This window comes from Eurypyga helias, unplaced genomic scaffold (assembly GCF_000690775.1).
Source record: "Eurypyga helias isolate BGI_N326 unplaced genomic scaffold, ASM69077v1 scaffold20012, whole genome shotgun sequence".
Taxonomy (NCBI): Eukaryota; Metazoa; Chordata; class Aves; order Eurypygiformes; family Eurypygidae; genus Eurypyga; species Eurypyga helias.
The window spans coordinates 1-16,729 of NW_010238082.1; the positions used below are offsets into that span (position 1 = coordinate 1).

General features: G+C 58.7%; 1 protein-coding gene across 1 annotated transcript; it reads right to left on the bottom strand.

The window, feature by feature from the left end:
* Positions 1–5: 5 nt before the first annotated feature.
* Positions 6–11,606, bottom strand: PTK7 (protein tyrosine kinase 7; the record flags this gene model as incomplete). The annotated part of the gene is made up of 19 exons (XM_010147732.1): positions 11,319–11,606; positions 10,672–10,774; positions 10,018–10,208; positions 9,180–9,327; positions 8,050–8,180; positions 7,523–7,789; positions 7,165–7,298; positions 6,614–6,749; positions 6,375–6,494; positions 6,094–6,243; positions 5,707–5,857; positions 5,262–5,389; positions 4,770–4,973; positions 1,765–1,920; positions 1,375–1,607; positions 733–813; positions 501–652; positions 245–423; positions 6–38 (listed from the first exon to the last, which is right to left on the bottom strand). Coding segments are annotated over exons 1-19 (2,974 nt in total), but the record flags the coding sequence as incomplete, so codon positions are not given.
* Positions 11,607–16,729: the final 5,123 nt, after the last annotated feature.

Genomic DNA, 16,729 nt, shown 5'->3' on the forward strand with positions numbered 1-16,729 from the left:
CTCGGGGTGCGGGAGCTTCGTCTTTCCTGACTGCAGACCTGGTGTGAAAGCAAAGCCCACAGGGCCGTTGGGAAGAGGCCTGATCCTCTCCACGGGGCACAAGGAGGGTGTCTCTACACGGGCTGGAACGGCCTCCCTGGACCGTGACACGAGGGGGAACAACACACAGCCTGGCTGGCCCCCTCTAACACAAGAAAAGGAAGCAAGCTCCAATGCCAGGGACGACACGAGGCGCTCCACATACCTGCTAGGACCTCGTCATCTGCCAGCGGAGCGTAGGGCATCTCGCCATGCATGAAGACCTCCCACATGAGCACCCCAAAGGACCACACGTCTGACTTAGTGGAGAACTCGTCCTCCAGCACAGCTTCAGGTGGCATCCAGCGCAGCGGGATCCAGGCCTGGCGGAAGTGGTAGTACTCGCTGCGGGCAGGACAGGCAGGCGGTGAGACTGGGGCCATCCCATCCCCTCCCCCTCCCCTGCCAGGCTCCATGCCGACCTGTTGTACACGTCCTTGCTGAGGCTCAGGGACGAGACCTTGACCTGCCGCTGCGCACTGACCAGGCAGTTCCTGGCTGCCAAGTCCCGGTGCACGAACCTGCCGTTGGAGAGGTGCTCCATGCCCAGGGCCACCTGCGTGCAGAGAGACACCTGACCCCAGAGGGATGTCAGCGCTGGCTGCCCTCCTCAGGGTCCCCAGCCCCACAGCACTTCCAAAGCTGCACTATCACCTTGTGTTTGGTTGTGAGGGGCTGCGGCTTCAGAGACTCATCTTTGCTCTTGGAGATCCGCAGGAACTGCTTCAGGTCCCCCTGGGAGAGAGACAGCAACTCAGAGGCAGCACGTCTCCATGCTGCCAGCCGCATCCGTCCCCGCAGCACCCAGATGTGGCAGGCCCACTGGGAGCCCCATGGATCCTCATCTCCTGGGCCATAGTCCCCACCTGTGCTCCTGGTCCCTGCCCCGTAGGGCAAGCCAGTGTCCCACTTCTGGGCCTCAACTGGCTAAGATGAGGGCAAGCAGTTTTTCACGCCCCAGGTTGATTTCTCTCCCATGCACCCCCGGCTCCCCATAGCAGCCCCTAGCATTCAGTCATCCTGCAGCACAGAGTTCCACAGCTCCGCTTACTCATTGAGTGATGGACATAAACCAGAAATCAGGAGGACGTGGAAGAGGATGAATTCACCTCCAGGTCTTGCTGGAGAACCCCATTCCCCTATAGACTCCTCCATGCCAGGAACAGCGGTAAGCTCAGCCTGGTCTCCCTACACCTTGCCTGCCCCGTGCTGTCAGCCTTGTCACGCCTGCAGGCCCCATGCCCAGCGCCCACCCCACCTCCTCCTCACCACAGGCACTGCTGCCAGGGCCCTTACCAAGTCCACGTACTCCAGGACCATGTAGTGCGGCTCTGCCTCCCGGCACAGCCCCAGCAGCCGCACCACGTTGGAGTGGTTCAGCTTGCCAAACATCTCTGCCTCTCGCCGAAAGTCCAGCTGCAGCTGCTCGTCCCTCGTCTGCAGGCTCTTCACCAGGACCAGCGTTTCGCCCTCACCTTCCTCCGCGCCTTTTGCCTTGGCCAGGAACACTTCACCGAACTCCCCCCTGCCTGGAAGTGCAGAGCAGCACGTGGGAAGACAGCATACGTTAGGACAGCGCGGGCCTTCCGTACCCCAGCACATCCCGCTTTCTGGCTAGGATACACTGGGGTTTCAGCCACAGGTTTACTGCCGGAGTGGGGTCAGGGCCAGGGCGGCCCAGCGTACCCAGGGTTGTGATTGTCTGCAGGTTGGAGCGTGGGAAGTGCATCTTGTCGGCAGCGCTGTGCCGTTTGCTGGCCCCAGAGCTGCTGCCCAGGTTGGTCAAGGCCACTTCTTCCTGGATCTCTGCTGTCATCTGCCCGTTCTGCAGCAAAGCACCACCTGCAAGGGAAGCATCCATGGCTCCGGCATCCTGCCAGGCTGTGCAGGGAATGTCCTGCTGGGGATCAGCCCCTCCTGGGGCTTCAGCATCCTGCCGGGCTGTGCAGGGAATGTCCTGCTGGGGATCACTCCCTTCCGGGGCTGACACTCCAAGCACCCACAACTGGCCCCAAGCACCCCAGCTTGACATCTCAGCCCCAGGCAACAGAGTGGCCTCCCCACAGTTGTTCCCTCCGGGCTCACGTCCGGCCCCATCGCTGGCAGCCCTGCGGCCACCCTTGAAATCAGATGCTGAGCAATGGCTTTGGTCCCAGAGCCGGCCAGCCCCATCTGGCCTTGTCCATCCCGTGCAACTCGCTCATCCCAAAGGGGTGGCTACGTCCGAACGACCATTGACAAAACTCTGCAGAACAGCAGCAGGAGACTGGATGTCTGAGGGAGAGAGGGAGTAGAGAGGACCCTGCTCGCCATAACCACAGTCTCCTGATGCCCAAGAGACTCTCAAGGCTACCGGGCATCAGCTGCTTCGGCCTGACCCCTCTGCTCCTGCTCACTTCCCAGCAAGTGCTTGGTCATCTCGAGCCTGTCAGACCAGATCAGCTTGGAGCTTCCCTTACTGCATGGGTTAAAGCAGCGCTGGGAAGCACTGTCCTTGCAGTCAGCACCAGCAAGCTTTCTGCTCAGGACCTGCACTAGGCATTTCCCTGGCACAAACAAGAAGCCAGTGAACAGGACAAAACATTATTGCCTTAAGAAAGTAGAGAACCCTGCACCTTACCGGCAGCTTGAGGGGAAGGACCGTACGGATAGCTGCGTAGATAGCAAACCTTGACTTTGATCTAGTACTGCTTGGATCAGACCTAGGAAGCAGTCCTTTCCACAAGCTGAAGGCAGGAGTTGGAACGTAAAGCGGGGCATAGCAATGAGTTAAGGTGGCTGACACATGTGCAGCATCCCCCTGCATTACTGTGCACGCTCTGTGTCAGCTCGTCCAGGAGCAAGCATTAAGCCATGCAAAAGGATTTAATCACAAAATTAAGGCTTGATCCAACATGAGGTAACTCCAACAGAATCCCAATGCCACTAATTTCCATCAGGGGGTACTGTACAGCAGCGCGTGTACGTACGTGCTGACAACGCACGCACAGAGAGAGGTACCAGCCCACCAGCACATCCTGAGCAGGTCTGGCCACGACGACGGGGACTGTGGCTTTGCCACAGGTAGGCCTGGAGCTGTGGAGACTGAGATACGTTGACTTAGGAGCCACAGCTGTCCTCTCTCACATGCTAGAGTAACGTTTCCAGAAGGCCAGTAAAAAAACACCACCCCTACAAATCAAAGTTCGATGCTACTCACACTCTCCCTGGTTTTATCCTAATTATGAGCAAGGCTGACCCTGGGCTGTCTGCACTCGTGACTGATAGTGTCTCAAGACTACGAGCTTGAAGCCAAGAGGATAATACAGGATGACTGCTGCAAATGTGCCAAGAAAATGCCGAAGGCTGCAGGGTGAGGACACTGAGAGATGGCCCCAGCGGGCAGCAACGAGAGATACTTTTGAGAACAGACATCCCCACGTTTGACAGAGCTTTGACGAGACAGTCAATAACAAAGGGACGGCAAAAATGAACGTGAAGTTCAATTTCTGTGTCCAGCAGCCTGGAGGGGGAGCTGCCGGCTTTGCCCACTTGCCTGCAACACCCAAGCGTCTCCTGGAGAAAGAGGCACAGCCACGCTGCCCTGGAGAAATCAGCACATGCCGAGACAGAAACCACATGCTTCCCTCAGTCCCCACAGCCACCCGCCTTCCCACCCGCTGTGTTCGGCCAAGAAAAGCAGAACAGTCAGAGCGACACCGCGAGCAAGCACCCTTCTTACAGAGGATGCGGCACGCCAAGGATGGAGCCAGGGCAGGACGACACGCTGACAGCGTGGAAGGGTGCTGCCAGCAGCTGTTGGCCAAAGCTGCCAACCGAGCAAAGGTGCAGGCCAGCCGCAGAGGGACACCGAGCACCGGGAGGTGCAGCCAGAGGATGCAACAGGAGGAGCCTGGGGGAAGCAACCCTGATGTCCCATCCAGAGCTGCCTGCTCTCCCTCCAGAGCGAGTTCTGTGGACAGGGAACTGAAACCCGTGGCAGAGCTGGGAGCAGGACACGGCACAGCCATGTCACTCTGCAAAGCTGGGCACACCAAGTCCTGCCTGCGGCTCCCCATCTGAGACAGGCGATAGCGCAAGTAGAAAAAGCACTCGCAGGGACAACCACACAAGGAAGGGCTGTGTGTTCCAGTGTGGAGCGGATAGGTGACAAGCCTGGAACGCAAAGAGGCAGGTTTTAGATAACCTCTTATGCCCCAGAAGTCCTTGAGGGAGGAGGATGCTGCAGATGCCCAAAGCTTATGAGACTTTCAGAGATAACAGGGTGAGTGCACAGCGGAGTCCAGAGCTGTTCAGGGAAAAGCCTTCCCTCCAGCACCAGGAGCTGCTGAGCCGTGATTTGAACGGGCTGGCAGGGTACCACTGCTTCATTACATTGCAGTAGGGATACTTCCCTCCCCTTGGGAAATGGTGTCCACGATACCACGTATGGGTGCTGGGAAGCAGGAGCGATACCTAACTCGGCAGAGATGGCCACAGTGTGGGGCTGGGATGCAGGTTTTACACTAACTTGCCTATTTCTCACCCTGGGGGCAGGTCTCTGCCACCAGCCGTAGCCAAAACCAAGAGCAAGAGATTCAAAGAGTAAGGAATCATCCCCCATTCCTGGGGAGCTCCCTGACCCTCAGCCCCTCCAGCCCAGAGGTGAGGGGCTGCAGCGACACCCCCACTCCCAGGGGTGCTGGCCTCACCATTCAGACACTCCATTTCGGGCTCCTCGCCCTCCGGGTGCTTCTTCAGCCTCTTGGCTTTTCTCCGCTTCTTACAGTAGAACATCAGCCCCAGCACAATAATGATGTAGGCAACAGCTGCCCCCACCGAAAGCCCAATGGTCTGGATCATCTTGTAGGGCGTGTGGCTGCCAAGTCCTTCTTCTTCTTCTGCTGCTGGCTTATCTGTGGGGCAGAGAGCACCAAACCCGTAAGGGCACGGAGGGATTTCCCAAATCCTGTTCAGGAATGTGCTGGGAAAATGAGAAAAGCAACCCCCCACCCCACTGCTGTGGCCACCTCCTCATCCGACGGTGGGCACAGCCCACTGCACCGCATCCCGACAGGGATGCTGACGGGACTCCCCAGCAGGCAGGGCCTGACACGGAGCACCCGTCCGTGGGGCCAGAAGCAGGGCCTAGAGCCGCCGGGGATGCCGGGAGGCCACGTCCCGACCGCGGGAACCTCCCTTACCTACGACATACAGGAAGGCCTCGCGGTGCTTGATGTTGCAGCTGTTGCCGGCGATACAGGTGTATTTTCCAGAGTCCTCGGAGGTGACGTCGTAGATCACCAGGGAGCCATTAGGCATGATCTGAATCCTGCCAACCACACAAAGCCCTTTACAAGCGCCGGAGGGCAGAGGCAGGCTTGGGGCACCCACCTCCCCAGGATGTCTCAGCCCCGCGTTCCCAGTGCAATCATCTTGGATCTCAGGCTGTGCAATGCTCAAGAACAAGTAGCTGCAGCTCAACCGCAGGCTGTGGCAGAAAGGGTAACCCTGGGGCCGGGAGAGGCCGGGCCCCAGCACACTGAGACAACTGGCTGTGTGCCCCCCCACAATGGCTGGGAACCCAAGACTGCACCGTCAGCACCCCCACGCTGTGCCACATTTCAGCTTGGAATGCAGGCTACGTACCTGGGCACGAGCTTGCCGGGATCCAAAATCTTGTCCTTCCCTTTCCACTGGATGTGCGGCACGGGGTCCCCTTCTGCCTGGCACTGGAACATGGCTGTGTGCCCCTGATACACTGTCGTGGGCTCTGGCTCTAGCTTGAAGGTGACGTAAACTGAAGGCAGAGAAGCCGACACAAATGCTGTTAGCTCCTAGAAACAGTACTTCTTCAGAGCTTCCCCACGGAAGAGGGGCCGGCACCGGCACACGGCCTCTCAGGGCACTGACAAACCAGACACTCCAGTGCCACAGGGCAGAGCCTGGGGTCAGGCCAGACACCCCTCTCTCTGCAGGGGCACGCCAGCTCCCCTGCACAGCAGGCAAGCCACCCGCCTGCCACAGAGCCCTCACCTGCTACCACGAGCTGCACGGTGGCGCGGATCTCGCCCTGCGGGCTGTTGGAGGCGATGCACGTGTAGTTCCCCGAGTCGCTCCTGCTCACCTTGTGGAAGGACAAGATGCCGGCATTGTGGCTGACGTGGGACGGCAGGCTGCTCCCATCTGTGGGACGCAAGAAGAGGGATACAGCCGTTGTGCAAGAAGCACCGTGCCACACGGCGGTTTCCCAAGCAGACACATCACGTCGGAGGTGAGCCCCAGGTCAGACGTATCGCATCCAAGTCCCCCCTTACCTGTTTTAGTCCACTGGATGGTAGGTTTTTCCCTGCCGGTGGCTGAGCAGGACACTGTGACCTCCTTATCAAACTCCATGCACTGCAGCGGCTGGGGCGGCGGCGTGAACTTCAGCTTCTCTGCCAGAGACAGACGCGCTGTTATCGCCCCTGCGCCCCCTGCCCAGGAGGGGTCACCCCCGCCCCCTGCCAGGCAGAGCTTCCCAGCAGGGGCGGGCGCGGAGCGCTTTTCGGCATACCTAGCACGTGCACCCGCGCGTATCCCTCGATGCTGCCTGCCGGCGTGCTGCTCACGCACTTGTACATCGTCCCATCGTATACCTCCACGTTGTTGATGCGCAACGTCCCGTTCTCGGAGATCTCGAACCGCGAGTCCTGCCCGGGGGGAAGGAGCAGGGCGGAAATGACACTGTCACCAGCCCTGAGCTCAGGCCTTACTCGCGGGTCTCCTGCCGCTCCACACCCCCACACCGTGCCTTGGACAGACACACCCCTGCCAAGACCCACAGCGAGAACTGAGACAGGCTGCAGTGACATCGAGACGAGGGACATCTCTCTTGTCACTGCCCCAAAAGCACAGCGCTGGCTGCCACCAAAGTGGCTAAAGACAGCCAGCTGTGCACCCATACACCCGTAGGATGGATATGGTGCCAGGAACATGGCCAGAGTGGGGATGGCAGGGATGCTGGGCCTAGGAGCAAGGTGAGAAATGGCAGGAGCAGAGGAAGGAGCCGAGCAGGTGCCTGGCACAAGTGCCCACGAGCAGCAGGGGCTTGCCCCATCGCCTCACCTCGGAGATGGAGACACCGTTGCGGTACCAGGTGACAGTGGGCTTCAGGGAGGCCTTGCTGAGGCAGTGCAGGTATCCCGGCTTGCTCTCCTCCAGCTGGCTGTCCTTGGGCATCTCCACCCACTTGGGTACCGCTGGGCACAGGGGTCAGGGGTTACACAGGGCAGCTCACCACCCCTCTGGCCAGCCCCAGCGCAGAGCAGCCAGGCAGCGTGCAGCCAACCACGTACCAGAGATGACAGCCGTGAGAGATGTGCCTCTTCATAGCAACGAGGCAATGGCCATCGTTCCCCAGCTCACCCCAACGCCCTACGCAGTCCCTCTCTCTGCCCCCTGCCATTCTCAGAAAGCTGCTTACTAGCCACAGTGATGCTCAGCTCCTGTTTCTTCTCTCCAGCCTTGTTGGCAGCATGGCATGTGTAGGTCCCTGCATCCGCCTCGGTGATACTGGTGAAAACGAGCTGCTCTGCCTCTTGGTGCACCCTGCCAGCAGCGGGAATCCGCTCCTGGTTCCTCTCCCACCACACCTGGGGTGTGGGGACGCCTCGCGGGACCGTGCAGGCCACACGGTGCCCCTGGTTCGCCGTCAACACCTTCGGGGAGAAGGGTGCCATTTCTTCGATCTCTGAGAGGAGCAACAGACAGCAGGGCTCAAAGAGGGCAGGACCACGTAGCCGACCCACCAGCACCATCATCCCCAGGAGACACACCAGCCGAGGGTGCTATGTTTGCTCCCCTCATCCAGGCAGCAAGGATGAGCCATTTCATAGACAAACCAAGCAGCTCCCCGCATACTGACCCATCACTACATTGTCTCACGGCCTCAGAGTGCCACTGCAGCTCTGGGACCCGCTGCCCACCCTGCCACCAGCCCCAGGGCCTCACCTGCTAGCCGCAGAGTTGCCTTCAGCACAAGAGCTTTCCCTCTCTGCCCGCGGCCGACGCACTTGTAGACCCCGGTGCTGCGAGCCCTCACCTGGGTGATCAGCAGGGAGCCATTGGCGAACACGGTGGTCCTGGGCACACGGGGAGAGGCAGGGCTCAGTGGGCATCTCTGCAGGACACCGGCCAGAGCCACAGCTCTGCGACGTCCTACACGAGCCCGTGGAACTAAGAGGGAGACTTTGTGCCAAGTAGAAGCTTCCCAGAGCTGGGGGAGCAGCACACAAAGGAGGAGATGGTGGGACGCGTGCTTCACGCGGGGAAACGAGCTAACAGAAGGCTCCTTCCCGGAGAGCAGCTGGCTTCCACCAAAAGATGCATCACCAAAGTGGGCCAGCTCTGCAAGCTGGCACAGTCGGGAGAGGGGGTAGGGGGCACAAGGTGGCGCCCGGGAGCTGCACAGATGCCACCGGGCATCTGGAACCCACACAGCACCACCTGCCTTGCAGAGTCTGGCTGAGACACATCCCAGGCTCCAGAATCACCATCCACAGGCAGCCTGGGCTGGGAGATGTCCCCAGCTCTGGGGATTGCCCTGTGTGTCGGTATCTGGGGCTCAGAAACAGTCCTGGCTCTGGGGATCACCACGCACCAGTATCTGGAAGTGCTAGATAGCCATGGCCCACTGGGCACTGTGCTGGGAGGTGTCCCTGAGTTTGGGGACCGCCACCTGTGGGCATCTGACACTGGGACACATCCCTGACTCTGGGAATTGTCCTAAGTCAGTGTCTGGGCCTTGAGCTGTCCCTGGCTCCACGAAATTGCCACACGCAGACCTATATGGCAGGAGACATCCCCAGCTCTGAGGATCACCATGCACGGGCATCTAGGACCAGCAGCCCACAGCCTCATTTGAGGGCAAACTGCTTGCCAAGTCCTCTGCAGACAAGGCACAAATACCAAGGCCCTGCTAAACCCGAGCCAGCTAAGCTGAGAAAACAATTCCAGTGGCCAGCATGATGCTGACCACTTGCCCTCGGGCACAGCCAGGGTTTGGTCTCTCCCTGTTGCTCCTGGAACATGGTGCCCCCTTCTCCTCCCAGCCCTGCCCGCGTCACCCGGGTCCCTATTACTTGGATCTGTTGGTGATGGGGCTGTCTTCAAAGAGCCACTCCTGCGTGGGAGGGGGCACGGCAACAAACTGGCAGTCAAACATGGCCTCTTCGTTCTTGGTCACGATGAGGTCCTGCGGGACGATCACCGCCTGAGGAAAGCTCTCGTCTGCAACGGCAGAGAGCACAAGACGGTGAGGAGAGCAGCCTGTGGTGTCCCTTCACCAGTGCGCTGGGGGAAACCCAAAAAAGACCTGGGCATGCCCTGTGGGCACACAGGACCCAGTGGGGGCAGACGTGCCAGCACTGCTGCAGCTATGCAGCCAGAGCCCAGGACTGCACGCCATAGCTGCTCTGGGAAAACCCCCTTCTGCTTCCAGCAAGGCCCTGAGCACCCTGGGCTCCCAGCAAAGAGATCAAATCTGCCACTGGACTGCAAATTCCCTCGTCCACTTCCAAACAACCTCTCTAAGTTCAACATCTCCTGCCCTCCCTGGGCCTTGCCTCCAAACGCCAACAGGGCATCTCACCCACGCAGCACCATGACGGCACTGATATCGGCAAAGCCAGCAGTGCCTACAGCCTCCAGGGTCCAAACCTTGTTGTAGGAGGCAGGACCCTGGCGCTTCAGTACCAGAGATGACAGCACAGACCAGTCAGCGGAGCCGTAAGGGGCAAACTGACACCTGCAGAGAGGGCAGGGCTCACACCTGGCTGGGTGCGTCAGGCCTATCTCTGGCCAGAGCCTTCGCACAGAGAAGGTCACAGCAGCCTGACACTTCCCCTGCAGCAGAGGGGAGGCAGTCAGCGGAGCCGTAAAACCAAGCCCCTGGCCCTGAGCCACCGGGGCACCGCTCACCGATGATATTCAGCGTGAAGTTGTTCTGGCTGCAGACGAAGCCAACGGCACTGCGGGCGCAGCAGTAGTAGAGACCGTTGTTGTCGGGGCTGGCGCTCTGCAGGGTCAGTGTTCGCTCCTTGTTGCTGACAGAATAGGTGCTGCGGCTGTCGGGAAGCGGGGTGCCGTCCCGAAACCACTGCCACGTGGGGCTGCAAGACAGGGGGCGAGAGGGTGACCAGGTGGCAGGGCACCGGCAGAGCTCCCCAAAGAGCACGTGTGAGGAGGAGACAGCCCAGAGATGGCCCGTTTCCCTGGCTCTCCATCCCCACGGCTGGCCCCAACACAGACAAGAAGCCATGAGACATGCAGCCAAGTGGACGGGACATGACTGGAAAGCAACGGAGAGTGACCGCAGCATACCAAGCAGCTCAGCAACCGGACTGTGACCGCCCGTCCTTACTGTGCTCCTCGCTACGCGGCTCCAAGGAAGCCGTTTGCCTTCTCCCCCGGTGCTCAGCCACAGGCTCAATCCTGCCTTTCACCTTCCCTAGACTCTACTGAATCCTCACAGGAGAGAGGAGAGAGAGAGAGAGAGAGAGAAGGGGGAAGAGCACGCAGCAAAGGTGCCGAGGGACCCGGTGCAGGGTCCGCTCCTCAGGAGGCGACCCTTACCGTGGGTGGCCGTCGATGTGACACCGCAGCACCACTGTGGAGGAGGGCTGGATCTCTGCTACGCTGGCCGGCTCCTTCAGCACCACGCTGCCAGTCTCAATCCCTGTGGGATCAAAGAGTATCAACACAGCTGGCTCTCTAAACCTACAGACCCCAGGGGGATCTCAGTAATAACCAGCACAGACAGCCAGGGCACACGCATGCTTAGAGACGCATCAGCCCTCATGGAGTAAAGGGACACCCACTCTGTGAATGTCTCACTTCGCCCTGTGTAGCTGTTCTCTGAGGGATAAGAGGGGCTCTGAAAGGATCTGTGGTGCTCAGGACACACTTGGTGCAGTAACATCCCCGTTCCATATATACAAATAGGGAAGGCAGCGGGAGAAAGCGTCTCTGGCAGCCTTGGGGACATCAGAAGATACAAGCGGCCTAGAGGGCATGAAGGATGTGGTAGCTGGAGAGGAATCCTGCATGTACAGTCCACACCACTGGATCCCTGCCTGACCACCACCTCCACACACACTGACAGGCAGCCTGGCAAAGCCGTTTCCAGTCTCAGGCCTTCTCAAGAGCACGCTTTGCCCTCCCACACGAGTGGGCTGCATCCGGCTGCGGCGTGAGCCTGGCTGCCCTGGCCCCACACTCACACTTGATATTGAAAGAGGCATTGGCTGTGCGGGCCTCCTCCCCCGTGAGCACATTCCTCGCCACGCACTGGAAGTCCCCAGCATCCCGGTGCCGGTCCACAGCGGCAAACTGGAGGTTGCTGCCTTCCTTGAAGCGCTGCTCTGTGTCCTGAACGGGGAGCCCGTTCTGCAGCCATTCGAACTCCACGTGCGCTGGATCCTCCACCTCGCAGCGGAGGATGGCACTACGGCCGTGCAGGGCGTCCTGGGAGTACGGCTCCTTGGTGAAAAGGATCATTGCCCGAGTCCCCACAGCTGCAAGACAGAAAAAAGAGGGCACATTTAGAAAGCAGGGGTGGGCAGAAGGTTGTTCTCAAGGGTCTCCAGGCAGCCAAAACTGACATATCCCAAAGCACATCTCCCCAAAACAATCCCTGACTGGGGAGGCAGACAGATCCATGCTCAGATTCCAGCTTTAAGTCTGTCTCTCCAGCAATCACTGCGACAGGGCTGCCTGAACTTGCCACAAGCCAAGGATAGCCGTCTGCACCCTAGGCATTAGGAGGGAGCGCATGGGACACACTGCAGAGCTTCACGCTTCCAGCCTGAAGAGAGGTGTCTCACAATGTGTGAGTCAGTCACCAAAACGCTGGAGAGCAAGCAGCTTCCTGGACAGTTGAGATGTTTCTTTGAGCTTCTCTTGTCTCGTTTTTTGGGATACAACTCCCAGCCATGCATCAAGATTGCCCCAGATCAGAAACACCCACAGCCTGTTTCTAGGCTTTCCTTAAAGCTTCTCTCCTCGGGATCATGCCTCCGTCTCACCTCTGCACCCTCAGAAATTACCCAGAAAAAAAACTGGTCTAGAACAAGGGTTGCCCATGGGAATAAACACAAGAGCTACTGGAGCACAGCACATGAGGATTTAGCAGTGACACCGCCCCGGCTTGTGCTGGGGACTCAGCCCACTTGCAAGTAGGAGCAGAAGAAATTGCAATCGTTGGCTCCAGGGTCTGATAGCGGCCCTGTGGGGTGGCTCTGGAGGGCTGGAAGCATCTCCCTGCAGGGGTGGAAAAGCCAAAGAATCCTCCTCCAGGAGCTCGGGGTCCCAGGGACAGCGCAGCCAGCAGTTTGCCAGGGACTGCCTGACGTGGCTGCAGCGGGACGGCGCTAGCGCGTTCCCAAATCTGCCCGCTGCCTGGCCGCAGCCAGCCATGCAGGCGCTCCGCTCCGGTTACCGGCTGGCCGCAGAAAGGAAAACGGACAAAGGGCAATTCAGCACATGCCGACTGCTCTCGGACTCTGTTCCCAGCAGCATGCTCTGCAGGGGAAGAGCCGAGCCAGGCAGACCTCGAGCATCTCGGAAGCAATGTATCTTGAAGGTGAGCGAGAAAGCGGCCAAAAGGGCGCGTTCCCACCCCTGCCAGGAAAATGGCCTCAGAAAGCGGTGACCTGAAGGAGTTACGTGAACAGGACTGAAGCCCAGCTGAAGGGCAGCTCCTCTTCGGATGCTCAGGCACATCCTCCTCCCCGGGGTTTGTCTAAAAGCCTGATAAAGGGACACAATTTGACAGGACATCTCAGTCACCCAGAGCTAAGGGTAAAGGATCTTATTCTGGAGGGGATGCTTTGAAGGAAGCATCTAGATCACCCCATTCCGGAAAGCCTCAAGAGCCCTTTCCATGCTGGAAAGCCTTTGGAGCCCGCAGCGTCATGCGAACACCAAGCAGAGCCTCTCCTGCCTACAGTCACTCCTGGGCACCCCAGTGCCGGCCGCACATTTCCAGCACAGCCAGGCTGAGCTCCCGCTCACAGCGAGTGATGCACAGACACACGTGCTCATCCAGCACTGCCGCTCCCCAGCACGAGGCTCCAGTCACCCAGCACACCTCAGCCAGGAGTAGGGGCACCTCAGCCTGCGTCTGCTAACACCCTTTCCCCACGGCCCAGACGGAGAGAGCAACCAGGTCCTCCCATCGCAAAAAATCACAGAAGTCTCTACCCCAAGACACTGGGGCAGAGGACAGTAGTCCAGAGCCCAGAGGTCTTTCCTGTCTGCAGCCTCTGCCAGTCGGGACTGTGGGTTCAATCCCAATTTCCAATGATCCCAAAGAAGCCACTGGGAAGGAGGCAGCAAGGAACTGGGAGGTGACAGGAACAGCAGTGCCCAACAACATACCACAGGGTCTAGGACGTGGACCCCGTTGCAGCCTGGCTTTCTCCCTTCAGCACCCAACTGGGCCACTGACCTTGGTGGGCCGGCAACACGCCCAGGGGACTGTCCCCAACCAGGGTAAGTCCCACAGCTCCCCGGCGGACATCACTTGTCAGCTGCACTCACAGCGGCTAAGGCGACCAGGAGTGGCCACAGAGTGACCCGCGGCCTGGACGACAGAGCTGCAGACAGCGCCCAAAGTCCCGTCTCCTGGGCCTTGTACTGCGCTAAGCCGCACCAGCACACTGCGCTCCCAGGGTCAGCACGACCAGCGACGTCCCCTTCGCCAGCTCCTGCGCACCTCCCCAAAAGGTAGGAGCTATCCACCCGTGTGTCACAGTTGGCTCGTGGACGCCACGAGATGAACACACGCCCCAGGGCGACACAATGTGCGGGAAGGCGCTTTCTTACCCAGGTAGACACGTCTAGTTCCCCGCACGTCAGGTCTGTCTCAGCGGGGTAGCAACCACCCGACCCCACGCAAACACAGCGATGCGCTCCACAGCACAACAGCTCCAAGCACCGGGAGCTCAGCTCATGCCACAACAGGCGGCTGGGAGAGACAGGAGCAAAGGGGGACAGGACAGTCAAACCCACTGAGGTTTGAACCTACAGGAGCTGGGTCTGTCCTTTTCCACAGACGAGCTTCAGGGGACGAAGGCACACGTCCATCACACCATACCCGCAGGGTGTAAGTCACGTGCCAGGCAGCGGCGAGCATTAGGAGAGCTCACAAAGGACATGGATCAGTTCTCTTGGTGTCTCAGCATCCCAAAACCTTTCACAGCCTATTAGACATGCCACTGGTGGAATTAGCGATGAGGCACCTTTCTCTGAAGGTGCAGGCCATTAGGGCCTTAAGACATGGTATTTTAACTTAGGTGTGCTTCTGGCATTGTCAGCAGCAGCAGTGTAACACGGAGCAGCAGCACTGCTTTCGCCCCATCGACGCCAGCGTGACCGCAATTCACTCAGCACCGCTCCGCTGAGAGCTTCAGCGGCCTCGCCACACGCATCGCGTCCAGGCAGGAGGACACGGCTCTGTGGACATGGGGACATGACGAAGGCTTGGCACAAACTCCACACGGGAAGCAGGGATTTCAACAAGGTGCCAGGAAACACTGGGAACCAGCTGCCCGGTGCAACAAGAGAAACTATTTACATTCTTATCTCCCATCCAGGGGAAATGGACACAACTATTTCAGCTCAAGCGAGATCCCTGTGATGAATGTCTCATGAGCTCAAGTGCCAAAGCAAGCTGGGATAAACGTTAAAGTGCAGTAAGAGCCATAAACTTACGTTTTGTTTTGACAACAGCATCCGAGGTGCCACGGGTGGACTTGCTGCACATGTTGGACACCAGTGCCCCAACCATATATCAGATTTGGGCTGTAAGGAAAGACCAGTGGCAGCGAGATGTGGTTCAGATGTTTTGGGGTCGAATACGTCAGAAGCCCAGTGCCGGACACAGCTTTTCACAGTACTCTAAATCCCCAAGAATTCCCAGAAGATGAGAAGTGCTGCACTTGCCCAGAAAAGTTGTACAGCCCTGGTTCAGGAACTGGCTGCAGTTAGCAGGGTTCACGCATCCCCTCCATCACATCTGGGCTTTTGGGATGGAGGCTCAAGAAGCTGTGCAAGCAGAAGGCTCCCTGCGTGGGATGCCATTACGCCAGAGCTCTGCATGGAAGCAGCAAATTACTTTCTCTTCCCTTAGCGAGAAAATACCAAAAAATACCCAGCAACACCAAACCAGTGCAGAGCTCTCCCTGTGTAACACAGCCAGGCCGGCCATGGTCCCGCAAAGCCAACGCCAAGCGGCAATCCCAGGTGGGTGCGCTGGCAAGCACCCGCTCTCTGCGTATGTATGTGACACAAGCCACCCCTGGCCGGGAGAAAAAGAAACCCTCAACACATGTTTCTGGCCTAAAACCACTTCAACTGTGGCTACAGAAAAGCTTTTCAGGAAAACTTGAGTCAGATTAGATAAACACTTTGAAATGCAGCACACTTAAAAACACCCAGTGGTGTTTTACCCTGAGGCTATTTAACTGGAGATCAAACCCCTTCTGTTGAGGTAATAGATTGAGGGTTAATTGTGCAGGGAAGTCGCACTGGTACCTACAGGTCCCCAGGGTATCATTCCCAGCACCACAGACCAAATCTCCTGCAGTGAAGGGACAGGCACCAGCAGGATGCACAAGGACAGAGGAAAGAGGAGGTTCAGATCACATCCCAGCTCTGAGAGCATACTTACAGCAAAGATCCGGATGCAGGAACACAGCATCCTTCATGCAGAGGTATCTCCCTCCTCAAAATTAACTTACTTAAGGAGGCAAATAGCAGCTTCTCAAGAAAAACATTCACACTACCACCTGCACTGCAGCCTGAATTTCCACTGAGTGCATCCCAACTCATTTTCTGGGCTTGGGACATCCCCAGGATTCGGCCACTGCAGCCTCCTCCTCCTCCAAAGGCCACATGCAGAGCATTTCAGGGTGCCAAATAAAACCAGCAAAGCTGCATCCCAGACAGACTTTGTGAGCAGTTCTGTGAAGTCATTCACTGCTGCCTGGAGCTCTGCAGAGCTTTCGATCCCATGAGCTTGCCAGGGAGCAAACAGCTCTCCACACCTCTGGCCCAGGAGACCCGGCCCCACGGCAGCCAGCCCCCTTGAGTGCCATCACAGCGTTACTGCAGTGATTTGGCAGCAGACTGCAGCGCAGCCTGGGCATGGCTTTGGTTTGGGGCCATTCTCCAGAGCTAGAATGGCGAGAGGCATCAGCATTGCTGTTTCCAACAGTAAGAAGATGCACCAAGAGAATAATAAGGATCTAAAGGAGCCACGACGGAGCTGGGTGCCAGCTCTGGGAAACCGGGGATGAAGTTTCAGGGGATCCCACACCTCTGTTCCCACCTGGGCAGCACCAGGTTTGATACATCCCGGGCACAGAGACACTGCAGGGCTTTTTGGGAAGGAGAAGGCAGCAAACTGCCCAGCCGTGTGTCTCGGTGCTCACCTCTGAAGCTTGGCACTCTGCTCCCACGCTGTGCCGTGCAGAGAGCCGGGCAGCAGGCAAGGAACCCCACAGGCTGCAGGCCCCGGTGGGGTGCTGGGCTTTGTGATCATGGAGACACAGCAGGAAATGCAGCACTCGTCCCCCTCCCGCACCCCACGCCATCGGGGTGCCAGGGAACAACAGCGCAAGCCGAGGAG